This window comes from Temnothorax nylanderi, unplaced genomic scaffold (genome assembly GCF_030848795.1).
Source record: "Temnothorax nylanderi isolate EJ_2023f unplaced genomic scaffold, tnyl_v1.0 TNYL_tig0013_pilon, whole genome shotgun sequence".
Lineage (NCBI taxonomy): Eukaryota > Metazoa > Arthropoda > Insecta > Hymenoptera > Formicidae > Temnothorax > Temnothorax nylanderi.
In genome coordinates, this window is record NW_027249075.1 from 1,914,535 (window position 1) to 1,927,131 (window position 12,597).

The window sequence follows — 12,597 nt, forward strand, 5'->3', positions numbered from 1 at the left end:
AAACGATTGTCGTTCGCATAAAGTATCATTTATTAAATCTAATTTATTCACATCGCAATCGAAGTGTATCTTCGTGCCTCGTCTCAACTCGCGTAGAACTCCTTCAGATACTCGGCCTTCGGTTTCAGTACGACTCTATCCTTGAGACTGACCACCCAGCCCGGTTCCAGACCGTAAAACATTTGCCGCGGATCCTTGCGCTCGCACAACATCTCGTAATCGGGATCGTCCTCGATCTTCGGTAATTCGTAACCGTACTTTTGCGCCAGTACCAGCCGTTCGTGAGAGATCTTCTCGGGATCGGCCAGGTACCCTCTCGAAGCGGCGCTGGAATAATATTCTAAGCAATCCGTCGGCGGCGGAAGCCTACGCGGTATTGGTTCACCTATACATTATAGAAAAGGAGTCACGTATTTAAAAAAAGGCACTTAATATGCAGGATTATTTTCCAGAAGTGAAAGGTATATCTTTAAAACTACCTCTGTTGAAGAACAATTCTGTATCGGACATGGCATGAAGGCAGTGCGTGTCATAGTAGGCGGTTGTAATTACACCACCATTTCTCTCAATCGCGGCGATTACAGGCTCGCTGGCCCACTGCACCTCTATGTTTATTTTGGCTTTAAAGCAATGTGCCCCCTTGAAACAGAGAGTTCCCTTATTGCATTCTCAGAATACACAATATATTACAATCTATATTGTAAATCACGAGACATTACCTGATCTGTTAAATGAACTCCGGCATGTTTATAGTGCACATTTATATTGTACAAACCAGTGTTTATCAATGATACGAGATCGACTGGTCTACTGATATCCAGCCGATTTGTGTCAATATACGTTTGCAGCATTTGTAAAGAGAGCGGTGGATATTCTCGTCTCAAGCTGAAAACGCACAGGATTTCTTTTCTTAGAAGAGAATCCAACATATATGGTTTCTTATAAATCTATCGAACTTACTGATGTCCTTTATAGTAAGGTTCCTTGCCGAATCTCAGATAAAAGGGGGTATTGCCAGTCTCGTAACCCAGACGCAAATAATTTTGTCTTTGGGTGGCGCCCTTGTTTCCACAACCATGCTTATTACCACCGTGTTGACCTCTACCACGTTTCTGTACATGAGAATAATCAGGGAGTTTAAAATAAAGTACCATCTTAGCGTTATATTAAAAGTGTACATGTAATGTAACTCAATAATTCTTATTTCGTTGCACGCAAAATATAAATATATAACTATATAATATATAATGGCATATAAATACTGTATTATAAATATTATAGTTACACTATTAAATATTATAATTAATAGATCATAGAAAATGAATCCAGTCTGACGTCGCAGTGTCACGCCGGATTAACATTCTAATTGCATAAATTCGTGTATTTAAACTTTCGTAAGCTGAAAAATTGTGTCTTCTGCGTTTTTGCGTTACAATTATCCTGTATAAGACTACATCTTACAGGCTGTTTCGTCGAGCCAGGATTATTTTTGATGTTTCCTAGCGACAGTCTAGGTAGCACTCTTAGCATAGACAATGCCAGATCTTTTCCTTGCTTCCCAGCCATGTCGGTGTCAGTAACTCGTCGTTAACCAATTCTTCGATATGAATAAATTCGTATTTAATAATTATGCACGCTGATATTGAAGCATCCATAAACTTTCTAACCTAAAAAACTATCTCGCGCGACATCCACCTGATCCACCATCCACCTGCAGTCTTGCAGGACTTGCAGTCGGGCGGTATCGATTGATGGAAAGAATGAGAATGAGGTGTAGTCGGTGTAGAGAGTGCAATTGAAAGTGACGGGTGACGGGAGGTATTTGACAGGCCAAGGATGGTGGCTGTTTTGAATGATTCCGACAGCGAGGACGAGTTGCCGCCTGGTTGGGAGGAGAGGACGACATTGGATGGAAACGTCTATTATGTGAAGTAATTATATGACAAGTCCACTTCCATGCGAAGTGATCTTTGATCTCTCGACGGTGATCAAAGGTTGTTTCGCACATCGTGCAGCTGGGATAAGAACGTAATTAACGAGATACCGTGTTGCAGTCACTATACCAAGGGCACGCAATGGACGCATCCTAGAACTGGTCGTAAAAAAATCGTCAACGGAGGTATACGTTTGATTTCTCTATTCATCATTTTATATCAGATGAGATTGACATCATTAAAACAAAAAAGTAGAACAATATGAGTATAATGTCATCAAATCATATTTCTTAACTTATTTGAGAGTGTTTTAAAAGTTAATAGATAAGTAGATAGAAATAAAACACAAGATTAAATTTAAAAATCAAATAGATTTGCCAACTGGATGGGAGAGATGTATATCAGATGACGGTAAAGTTCTATACATTGATCACGCAAATCGTACAACAACCTACACTGATCCACGATTAGCATTCGCTACCGAGTACAGAGAGATGTCTCAAGTATTGCGACAAAGATTTGACGCAAGTAGCACTGCCCTGGCAGTGTTACATGGCCGAGATCTGCGCAACAAAGTTGCTCTCGTTACAGGAGCTAATACAGGCATCGGTAAGTGAGAATAGTTATAGCAATTATTCTTATCCTTTAACTAATTAAAACTTTTTATATACAGGATATGAAACAGCCAGATCATTAGCTTTACACGGCTGCGATGTAATATTAGCTTGCAGAGATGTAGAAAAGGCTAATGAAGCTATAAGGCGTATTCAACAAGAGAAGGATACTGCAAGTTGTGTAGCTTTAAAAATGGACTTGTCATCACTGAGCACCATACGTGAAGCTGTTGAGGAGTTCAAGCTAAAATTCAAGTACGTTTATAACGCATAATTTATCAATTATTTTGATATTACTTTGTTACTACATGAAATTTCCTAATCTTTCAGGTCTCTGCACATTCTTATATTAAATGCCGGCGTGTTTGGAATACCTTATCAACTTACGGAGGACGGTTACGAGACGACGTTTCAAGTCAATCACCTGGCACAGTTTTATTTGACGCTTCTGTTGAAACAGACTATACAGAACACCAACAATCCTAGGATCGTAGTGGTTTCCAGCGAATCGCACAGGTTGTATCTCGATATATTCTCCAATGTAATATTAATTAAATCGAGAATTTTTGTAACCAGATACATTTGTTATACAGATTTTCATTGATACGGACTGTAGAAGACCTTCATCAGTTAACTTTGTCTCCACCGGCATATAAATATTGGGCGATGAACGCATACAACGTATCGAAGCTCTGTAATATTCTATTTGCGCAAGAACTGGCGCGGCAATGGCCCTCCGTAAGCGTATTTGCTTGTCATCCCGGTAACCTGGTGTCTACATCCCTATCGCGTTATTGGTGGCTATACCGATTGTTGTTCGCTTTAGTACGGCCGTTCACGAAATCATTGGTATGTGTATGATATAAATCTCATAAATTCGAAGTATAGGTTCCAATGGAAATCCGCACGAATATAGAAAACGGGCTAACTAAGAACCAGGCGCGGTAAATGATGCGCAAAAGTTTTATTTTTATTTCTATTTTACATATCTTCCAACCTCGAATCGATTTAATTAGGTGTAGGGGGGGGGAGGGATTTTACTATATACTCCAACCGGAGCTGTTTCAAGCCTGACAAATTTAGTCGGCGAGCAGTCAAGGTTGGAAGATATGTAAAATAGAAATAAAAATAAAACTTTTGCGCACTTTTTCTTTCGTACTCTAACATTTCATACTCTAATGATATATTTATAAGAAGTCAACGAAAGTTTTCCGGTCTAATATAATCTTATTCAGAATTGCATTTTTCAATGCTTCATTCTTTCGTTGTATTACGCGCTTCTGATTTATGTTCATATTATAATCTTGAAGAACAGATAGGATAATGAATTAAATAAAACGCATTGCAGCAACAAGGAGCGAGCACGACAGTATTCTGCGCTACTGCACCCGAGTTGGAGGGTGTAACAGGTAGCTACTTCAACAACTGTTGTCGATGTCAACCAACGAATGCTGCGCTGGATCCTGCATTAGCTGAGCGATTGTGGACTCTCAGTCAGGATATGATAGCGGATGCTTTAAAAAGAGATAGGGATAATTGCGGAGAAAAATGAGATTTATCATCATCTTGAGCTATCCACTAAACTAAACCATTAGCTTTATAAATAAAATCTAAAGAAATACTAATATTTGTATATTATATATAATATGCAATTTGTATATTTGTAAGAAATAATTAAACTATTGGTGATTTGTAGTAGATTGGTATAGATGAAAAAATATAATTGTTGGAGTTTGAATCAAAATGATAACAGCACAATACAGCACTATTTTTGGCTTTGTAAACTTTCTTATATTCGTTGAAAGATCATGTAATCCATTCACTGCATTGACCCACTCTTCCAATAAGCTTCGCTTATGTGAAAATCTATTATAAACACATGATCGTTCATATTTATAACATTATACAACATTAAATATAATTAATAAAAATTTGCAATACATTATTATTATAATAAAATATATAAGAGCGACAATTCTCACGTATGTAATGGGGTCCGTTCCGTTTCACGCATATGCGCGCATTTATCTATAGCATACGTAACGTTTACTATAGAAAATGCGCGCATATGCGTGAAACGGAACGGACCCATGGTATGTACCATGGAGCGACGTAAAAAAAGGAACTAACCTAACCTGCAGAGTGCAGCGTTTGTTGTGTGTCGCGTCCACGTCCAGTCATTATTTGCGCCTCTCATCTCTCATCCTTCTCTCTGTCCTCGTTTAAATTGCTTCCTTTTTCGAGAAACCTAACCTGATGATTCACAAAATACAAAAATATTGAAAGAAACAGTCTAGGTGCGAAGGTGTGCGATAACTGTACGGGTTAGAGATACTTTTAAAAGCAAAAATTGTTCCCTGAAAATGGTGTTTTGAGACAGTTAGTTGATAAAAATAAGAAAAATAAAAGAAAATGGATTATCGCGAAGTATTATCCACTTTGATGTCCAGTTCTGATGGTTAGAATTTAAAGATATTTTACTGATAGTAAATCAAATTAATATTCTGATTAAGACAATATATACAGCATTTCTTAGCTAAATCTAATTTATATAATAATTATAGATCAGGCTACAAATTTTGATGATAAGGTGGCACAAATAATTCAGAAGGTAAAACCGCTTCTATCAGAAGACGTAAGACAATCTATCAAAGATATTTCTACAAGGTAAAATTTGGTATTGTGTGTATTGAAGTACTATATAAATTATATATAAATTTCTATATATTAAAAATTCTATTTATAGAAAACAATACCTTCACATATTAAGTTACATATTGCGTGGTATTAAACAAGAAAATGTAAAAGTAGATACCGATGCACCTTTTAATGTGAGCCAATATGAGTCTTTGAAAAATGCTGTGGAATTTATAATATTAATTGGAATTAAGCCCTTTCTATTACCTGGTGTAGGTATAGATATAGATAAATTATGCCCCATAGCTTCAACAATTACTCAGAAAGAAGACTTGAGCTGTCTGGAGGTAAAGTATTGTGTAATTTATGTATTATGTAATTTGTATAATCATTTTTCTCAATTATACGGACTTTGTGTTTCAGAAATATGAACGATTATGTTTTTCAACACACTTACTCTTAGATCTTTTCGATGATCTCAATTTACGACCGGCTGTACTTTTAAGAATCGGCCCTCTAATAGCCGCTCTATTACAATTGTCTCATGCTCCACTAGCTAAACCATCGAACGAAGTTCGGACCATGAATTTAAATAACCAAGAGTTTTATATGACAGTGGAAGAATATCAAAGGCTACAGAATCGTCAAAAGGCATTTTACGCTAAATTTATTTCGCTATTAAGTAATTGTCCACGTAACATATGTTTTCGGGAATTAATGGCAATTTGTGGAATGCAAAATACACCAAGGTGGCTACGTAGAGAAACTCAGAACTATCTAATTAACATGCTTACGCAACCGGATGGAGTATCATCGTTAATCGCCACAATTTATAACGATGGTTTAGACCTGGGTGCGGATTGGAAAAAATTAGATACGCTTTCCCGGCTGATAACGGCAACTCATGGAAAGAACGTCGATCAATATTATGAAGCCGTATGTCCGCAGGTAGGCTAGGAGCTATTTAAAGAAATAATGTATATAAAATACATTATATCTATATATATATTTCTATATATAATACAAAAGTAATTCAGAATTACAATTTTTTTTTAGATTTTAGATCTGTTTTCCTCTGATAAGTTCAAGCATCGCTCAATAATTGCGAACTGCTGTATTAAATCCCTGTATGATTACAATCCACGTGCTTGTCAGAAGTATATTATAGAAGTCGTTTGTGCACCTCTAACAACGAAGAAAGAACCATATGTTATAAAATCTGAAAAAGAGGTTGAACGGTGTATAGAAATATTAACAAAATGTTTTTTAACGGAGGACGCCAAGTTCAAGCATCTACCTTGCAAAGTTATTTTGCACGTTGCCACGCCTCTATTTTGCCTGTACGATAAAGTCCGCGAAAGTGCTTGCTCATTAAAAACGAATTTACAACAATTGTTATTAAAAATCTTCGAGGAAGATACAACGCGGGAAAAGCTGTATTCAGCTTTTCTAGGACACGATACTTCAGCGGGATTTGGGAATTATGTGTCATCAGAATTTGGGCCGACTGGCGGTATCGAGATTATTGGTTTGAATGAAAGTTTGGACTACGAAAAACTAGCTGATACCATTTTCGACCTAGTGTCCACCGCTAGAGACTTATCTCCCAGCTTATTTTGTTACATGTTAAAGTTCCTGTCAAATCAAAATAAATGGAGCTGCGAAATTGAACAACCGAAAACATTGGAGACAGAAGATGATAAAATAGAACGCATCACGATGCAGTTAGCGGCTCATAAACTTCTGTCACAATTAGCCATCACAAGTACTGTTCAAGACGCACAGGTGAAAGATCCCGAACCACTGCTGTCGTTTATAAAATCGTTGTTCGACGATTACACAAAAAGCCATCCGGATAAAACCGAAGAAAACGAATGCGAGATGCTGTATATCAGCTTAATGTGGATAAAAATGATTATGCTTGAGAAGAGTGCAGCGATCAAGATCGATCTCTTCAAAGATTTTAAAACATTTTTAGAAGATCACCTGGAAAATTCCAATATGCCGACACAACTTAAATCATTAATCAGCGAAGTGGTTGCCTGTATCACGACACATGATTCCCGACCCAGATCCGAAAGGAAATACTATCAAGACTTGTCCAGTTCGTCGGACAAATTTGATGAAGCCTTGAAGGATCTCGCGGACCCATTACTTCCTGTTCGGGCGCATGGTCTTGTGACACTCACGAAACTGATTGAGACTAAAGATCCTTATGCTATTGCGCGTAATGCGATCATTTTGCGTTTATTTGAGGTAAATATTTCGATCGCTCGCTTACTACGCGTTCTGCAAGTTTGTCTCACCTATATATTTGGTTACAGGAGAATTTGAAGCACGAGGATTCGTTCATATATCTGGCATCTATCAACGGACTATGCGCATTAGCAACTGCATTTCCAGAAAAAGTTATAGAAACGCTGATGCTTGAATACATTGATATGCCCAAACGTGCCGCAATCTCGGAAATAACTGTTGAAACTAGGATAAAGCTCGGGGAAATACTAGTCAAGACAACGAGAGCCCTGGGTATATAGAAATTCCTTTTTTATTATTTTCATATGTACAGCTAAAATTTCCTATAAATCCCTTATCATTTTAATTAATTTTATTCTATACGGAACATGATTAAATTTTACGTGGTAACAAAATTGTTAATAAATTATCGTTATTCAAAATACTGGACGTAAGTCCGATAGACGATAGAAGAAACGATAAAACAGGATGTATCACAAATGCGACTAGCGAGTCATAAGATCTTGAGGCAAGTTTTTAATAAGAATCAGGAGCAATCAAAATATGAAATTTTGCAGGTGAAATGAGCGTGGTTCAAAAAAACACGCTGGTTAACGGTTTTTTGTGCGCAGTCCGCGATACGGATCCCTTTGTACGAGCCTCTGGTCTCTCTTGCTTAGGGGAACTCTGTAAAGTATTGAACTACCGTCTGGGAAACATTCTCACCGAAGTACGTATATAAGAAACTCGCAGAGCACAAGATACCGAAGAGATCTTTAAACTTGATCTTAACGTTTTCAGATTCTCTACTGCATCACATGTATATTAAAAACAGACAAAGTACCTGAATGTCGGCGTGCCGCTGTGCTGGTCGCAACGCTTCTGTTTCGTGGTCTCGACCGAGACTTATTGAGCACCTGTACCAGCGATATGATCGATCTGTACCGCGAATTGCGCATTTTGCGAGACGACAAAGATCCCGTGCTGCAGCTTCATGTTCAGTTAGCCTTAGAGGAGATCGACCGCATCATGCGGGACTTTCTATTCACGGGATTTCCCACATTAAAAAAGACGATATCGGAGTTGGATTCAATGTCCATTCGGTAACGCAATAAAACGCACATTTGATCTTATGATCGCCATTCCACTCCTGATTAAAATAAAATAAAAATAACCAAGTCTAATAAATATTTTCTGTAAATGATATACTTAGGTACCTAAGATACACGCGACAAGACAAACGAATAAATTATTGAAAAATATCGCATGTTGCATCATGTACATGATTATTTCTTGTACCTATTTTCGTCCTTAAAACGAACGCGAAATCGAATACCTAATATATCGAGAAAATTAACTACGTGATGATCGTTCAACAAAAAAGGAACAAAGCGAACGAAATATGATGCATAATCCAGTCACCGTCGCGGCAGTTCAAGGACGCATACGGTTTTTTTTTTGTAAAAATTACTTAAATCCTATGACGACGACACCGTCCGATTGACATTATAAGAACGTTGTATCTTCGGAAAAGAATCCAGCTAAACGAATGTGATCTCGTTTAAGGCAGACGTACAGCCGTTGCGGCTGCGGCGTGGAAGCTGGCGAAGGTCGCGGCATTATCGCCCGTAAAATAAATTCTTTGCACGATGGTTCGGGAAACATTCTGTATCGACTATCTTCCGCAGTTGTATCCTTATGGGTGTTACTGACGGACGTCATCATATGAGCGGCCTGAAACAAAACCGAAATATTTTATGTTTGAATCGTAAACTCTCTCATATATGATATAATAATGTATAAAAATATACCTTTTGAGCGTCGCGGAACATCGTCGTTATTCGAGCTCCGATGTCACCTCTGGAAGCGCCGGGCACACTCACCTCCTTCCCCCGCATCAATTGAATCAAAAAGGACGTGAATTCCTTGGAGTCGTTGTTACCGCCCAGCTTGTGCTGCAACGAATTTACTTGCGCGACCAGCGCTTCCACGCTCTCGACGTCGCGCGTGATGTCCTGAAGAAATTGAAATTAAAAATTAAGGTATCTATATCTATCTGTAAAAATTCTTACTTATACGCAGCCTGTATATATTTTATTTCAAATATATTTATACGCGCATTAATATGTTATATATAAACATTTATGACAAACACTGACTAGTTATAATCGAAATCGACCTAACAAATGACTATATGATCGAAGATATGTCGAGTCCTACCTCATACACTTGTAGCTTTTGATGAATTGGTTTCGTCGCGTATTGCAATTTGTTGAGTATGCTCTGTGCTACATCGGGCAGGCTCGGTAGAGCTTCCTGTTTCTGTGAGGTCAGAGTATAGAGCGCGGCGTGCATTAGAGTCGGCAGCAAGAGCTGTGCAACCTGGCCTATTCGTTTCGAACACAGGTAATGCAGAGCCTTCTCCGCCTCTCGCGTGTCGTCGAACAGTCGTTTCTGCCGGTGTGCGGGAACTGGCTGCGCCGATGCCCATGTCGTTGACCACGGATTATCCGGGATCATCATCCGCGGCGACAAGTGACCTGCGTTTCGAGATTCAATATAAAAAAATATTGCAAGCGTTGGAAATAAAAAATTACATTTATATTTTAATTGCAAACTGACGTCCCTCGGCATTTTTGTTGAGGAAAAATCGACTTTGTTGAATTGAATGTTGAACAAAAAAAATCTGTCATTAAAAAGATATTTAGTTTTAAGACTTTCTGTCTTGGCTTTTAGCTTGTAAATATTCTTAAAAATAATATGTGCAACCTTTCACATCGCTATCGATCTTGGCGTAGAACCTGTCTCGAAGGAAATATAATTTCCTCAGATATTATAGAAAGAGAGAGAAAGAGAATTATAATATTTCTTAGAAGTCAAAGTCTCTTCGATTACTTGACTGAAATAAACGAGGTAAATTAATTATAGATAACGAGGATTGAGCGGTGATATCAAAGTTTCAAATTTGGAATATTCTTCATAATTTTGTATGTATTAAAAAAAAAATACTGACCCTTCCCTTGTCCCCATTCGTCAACACCTTCTTCGTCGATCCAATCCCTCGGGGAATACCATCGAATAAAATCCTCTAGCACCGCGCCAGGATTTGCCGCCTACGTTATATTATCATAATGAAAATAGATGTACTCGTAAAATACGTTGCCGGGTTTAGGCTCAATGCATTATGCATACTTTGAAGGATTCCATGTCGGATAACAGGGATGCGCTCATCATTCGAGCCCGCATCTCGGAGGCGTACTTGTCTGTACCGAGCTGCATCATCACCTGCGCGTCCTCCTCTAGCTGGTCCTCCGTCTTCGGTACGGGATCCTGCGTGATTGGTAGATAAAGAGGGTCTCCAGTTTGAATCAGCCTACGCATCATCAATTCCCATCTCATTGAGTTACAAATCGTGCACTTTTCTTAATTTATCAATATTTAATATTCAGTTATTGAAAAAACGGGAATGCTAACGACTATTGAACGTAGTTTATGCGATATTTTTTATACTAGCAGTTAGTATATTAGTCAATAGAAAAATCTCATATATTTTGATACTACTTTTATCTGTCTTCAGCTCGTAAAGTTGAAAAATTTCTATTTTATAAATCTAGAAAATATGTCTCTTTGATAATATGTAAGTAATTCTAGGTTTTAAGCAATTGGCGAAAATCTCAGCCAATTTGCGGTCGTTACTCGTGAAGAAAAATCAACCTGAGCGAAGGGTGTTTGGCCAATCTTCCCGCGGGTTTGTTCCACAGCAGGTGCTTCGCCTTCAATTGCGGCTTCGTTGACGAAACCTCCTCGCTCGCCAGCTCCTCGCTCGTGCACTCAAAGAATTCCTCATCCTCCTCGGACTCTGCGACAGCCAGACCGGGAATTTTCAAATTTATGCCGCCGACCGCATTGTGTAAAGCATAATTAAATCGCTAATGGCTACCTGTCTCCTCCACATCGTCCATCTCCGTGCTCTGAGACCTGTGCGCGTTCTCCTCCCTCGCCTTTTTCCTCGTTACACAGCAATTCATCATCTGCGCGCACAAAACGTAATAAGAACAAAGCCAATGGGATTTTTACCCAAAGGAAGTACATATAAAAGTTACATAAGCGTTACATAAAATATTTGGCAATTCGCGTCACCTGTAACTTTTGATGCAGCAAGCACGTGCGAACGGAATCTGGAAAGCCGGGCCCGACTCTGAAATGAGATATGAAAACCGATTGTATATCGTGAAATAACGAGATTGTCTACGGAGAGAGAGTCTTTCATTTCATTGTCTTTCATTTTGGAGCACCTATCGCACGATCCCACGCGTCTGCATTTTCCGGCAAAGATCAACTTTCTAAACGCCATCGACATGAAGACTATAATTATAAACTTGATGTACACGAGAGTGTTTTACACGCGTAAATTTGTCGATATCGGGGGCGCGTATCTACAAATGCAGGACAAAGGATCGCCGTGGTCGCGTGACGGAGAGATGTGTTGGACGCCGAAGTCAAACGGGTAGGTTTGTGGTGCCGGTCGTCGATTTAGTAATCACTTGCCTCCCGCAAGTATAATTTCAACATTTTAACATGCAAACGCATAACGGTATTCCGTATTTCTGCGATCGACGAGTTGTACTGCATATTCACGTTCCCTATTACCGGTGATAAACATTTAACCATGCTTATTCCATCTATCGACTTGATGTTATTAGAATCATTAAAATTGATTCCCGTGCATTAATAGAATGATGGAATTGTAATTAATCCTACGGCCTTACAGTTGAGTTCACTTTTATTTTTAAGATTTGTTTATAAAAAAAATTTTTTAATTAAAGTTTATATTCTGTGATCGGCACTTAAATCGCGACATGACGGCAATAAATTAAAAATAAAGAGCCGATCATTTCTTAAATTCTTTTTTTCGAAGATTAGGTATCCAATTTCTACAAATTCCTTTCGATTATCCTTATCTCGTTTTTACAGGCCGTTTTTACAGCCGTTTATGAACCGAATCGAAGAATCTAAATAAATTTCTTTAAAAAAATAAAGATTCAGTCAAACGTGTTGATTACATCAAATCTCGCGATAGAAAAACAGAATGCGGCGCAAATAGCAGCGCATGCGAAGCTAAAGACACAATTGCATCGGCCATCGGAACATACGCAATGCGCTTACAAAATCTTGTC

At 38.4% G+C, this 12,597-nt stretch overlaps 4 protein-coding genes across 4 annotated transcripts in view; 2 read left to right on the plus strand and 2 right to left on the minus strand.

Annotated features, from left to right (window-relative positions):
* Positions 1 to 12: 12 nt before the first annotated feature.
* Mrpl15 (mitochondrial ribosomal protein L15) lies at positions 13 to 1,597 on the minus strand. The gene is made up of 5 exons (XM_071697852.1): positions 1,462 to 1,597; positions 961 to 1,112; positions 720 to 885; positions 480 to 639; positions 13 to 385 (listed from the first exon to the last, which is right to left on the minus strand). Exons 1-5 carry the CDS (start codon positions 1,564 to 1,566, stop codon positions 84 to 86), a joined length of 885 nt encoding a protein of 294 aa, XP_071553953.1. The 5' UTR covers positions 1,567 to 1,597; the 3' UTR covers positions 13 to 83.
* Positions 1,598 to 1,789: 192 nt separating this feature from the next.
* Positions 1,790 to 4,493, plus strand: Wwox (WW domain-containing oxidoreductase). Its single transcript, XM_071697851.1, has 7 exons — positions 1,790 to 1,931; positions 2,055 to 2,119; positions 2,307 to 2,543; positions 2,608 to 2,803; positions 2,879 to 3,064; positions 3,142 to 3,397; positions 3,897 to 4,493. The coding sequence occupies exons 1-7, from the start codon at positions 1,837 to 1,839 to the stop codon at positions 4,098 to 4,100; spliced, it is 1,239 nt and encodes a 412-aa protein (XP_071553952.1). The 5' UTR covers positions 1,790 to 1,836; the 3' UTR covers positions 4,101 to 4,493.
* Positions 4,494 to 4,717: 224 nt separating this feature from the next.
* Positions 4,718 to 8,682, plus strand: Tango6 (transport and golgi organization 6). Its single transcript, XM_071697846.1, has 8 exons — positions 4,718 to 5,006; positions 5,113 to 5,215; positions 5,295 to 5,532; positions 5,609 to 6,133; positions 6,242 to 7,441; positions 7,510 to 7,714; positions 7,999 to 8,150; positions 8,222 to 8,682. The coding sequence occupies exons 1-8, from the start codon at positions 4,961 to 4,963 to the stop codon at positions 8,525 to 8,527; spliced, it is 2,775 nt and encodes a 924-aa protein (XP_071553947.1). The 5' UTR covers positions 4,718 to 4,960; the 3' UTR covers positions 8,528 to 8,682.
* The window catches only part of Rab3gap1 (RAB3 GTPase activating protein subunit 1), a 31,287-nt gene continuing 26,405 nt past the window's right edge, over positions 7,716 to 12,597 (minus strand). The window contains exons 7-14 of the mRNA XM_071697845.1: positions 11,561 to 11,618; positions 11,361 to 11,451; positions 11,135 to 11,279; positions 10,613 to 10,793; positions 10,434 to 10,533; positions 9,641 to 9,960; positions 9,232 to 9,435; positions 7,716 to 9,154 (exon numbers count right to left, since the gene is read on the minus strand). Coding sequence (XP_071553946.1) covers positions 8,927 to 9,154; positions 9,232 to 9,435; positions 9,641 to 9,960; positions 10,434 to 10,533; positions 10,613 to 10,793; positions 11,135 to 11,279; positions 11,361 to 11,451; positions 11,561 to 11,618 — 1,327 coding nt within the window. The 3' untranslated portion in view covers positions 7,716 to 8,926. The remainder of the gene's footprint in view (positions 9,155 to 9,231; positions 9,436 to 9,640; positions 9,961 to 10,433; positions 10,534 to 10,612; positions 10,794 to 11,134; positions 11,280 to 11,360; positions 11,452 to 11,560; positions 11,619 to 12,597) is intronic.

What these genes read in the sequence shown, in the direction of transcription:
- Mrpl15 (XM_071697852.1), bottom strand. Translation starts at nt 1,566, where the DNA reads ATGGCTGGGAAGCAAGGAAAAGATCTGGCATTGTCTATGCTAAGAGTG. An exon ending in GAGTTCATTTAACAGATCAG is followed by an intron (nt 640 to 719) that starts GTAATGTCTCGT and finishes CTCTGTTTCAAG; the next exon opens with GGGGCACATTGCTTTAAAGC. An exon ending in AGAATTGTTCTTCAACAGAG is followed by an intron (nt 386 to 479) that starts GTAGTTTTAAAG and finishes TATAATGTATAG; the next exon opens with GTGAACCAATACCGCGTAGG.
- Wwox (XM_071697851.1), top strand. Translation starts at nt 1,837, where the DNA reads ATGGTGGCTGTTTTGAATGATTCCGACAGCGAGGACGAGTTGCCGCCT. An exon ending in AGGAGCTAATACAGGCATCG is followed by an intron (nt 2,544 to 2,607) that starts GTAAGTGAGAAT and finishes TTTTATATACAG; the next exon opens with GATATGAAACAGCCAGATCA. An exon ending in GAGTTCAAGCTAAAATTCAA is followed by an intron (nt 2,804 to 2,878) that starts GTACGTTTATAA and finishes CTAATCTTTCAG; the next exon opens with GTCTCTGCACATTCTTATAT.
- Tango6 (XM_071697846.1), top strand. Translation starts at nt 4,961, where the DNA reads ATGGATTATCGCGAAGTATTATCCACTTTGATGTCCAGTTCTGATG. An exon ending in ATGAAGCCGTATGTCCGCAG is followed by an intron (nt 6,134 to 6,241) that starts GTAGGCTAGGAG and finishes ATTTTTTTTTAG; the next exon opens with ATTTTAGATCTGTTTTCCTC. An exon ending in TCATTTTGCGTTTATTTGAG is followed by an intron (nt 7,442 to 7,509) that starts GTAAATATTTCG and finishes ATTTGGTTACAG; the next exon opens with GAGAATTTGAAGCACGAGGA.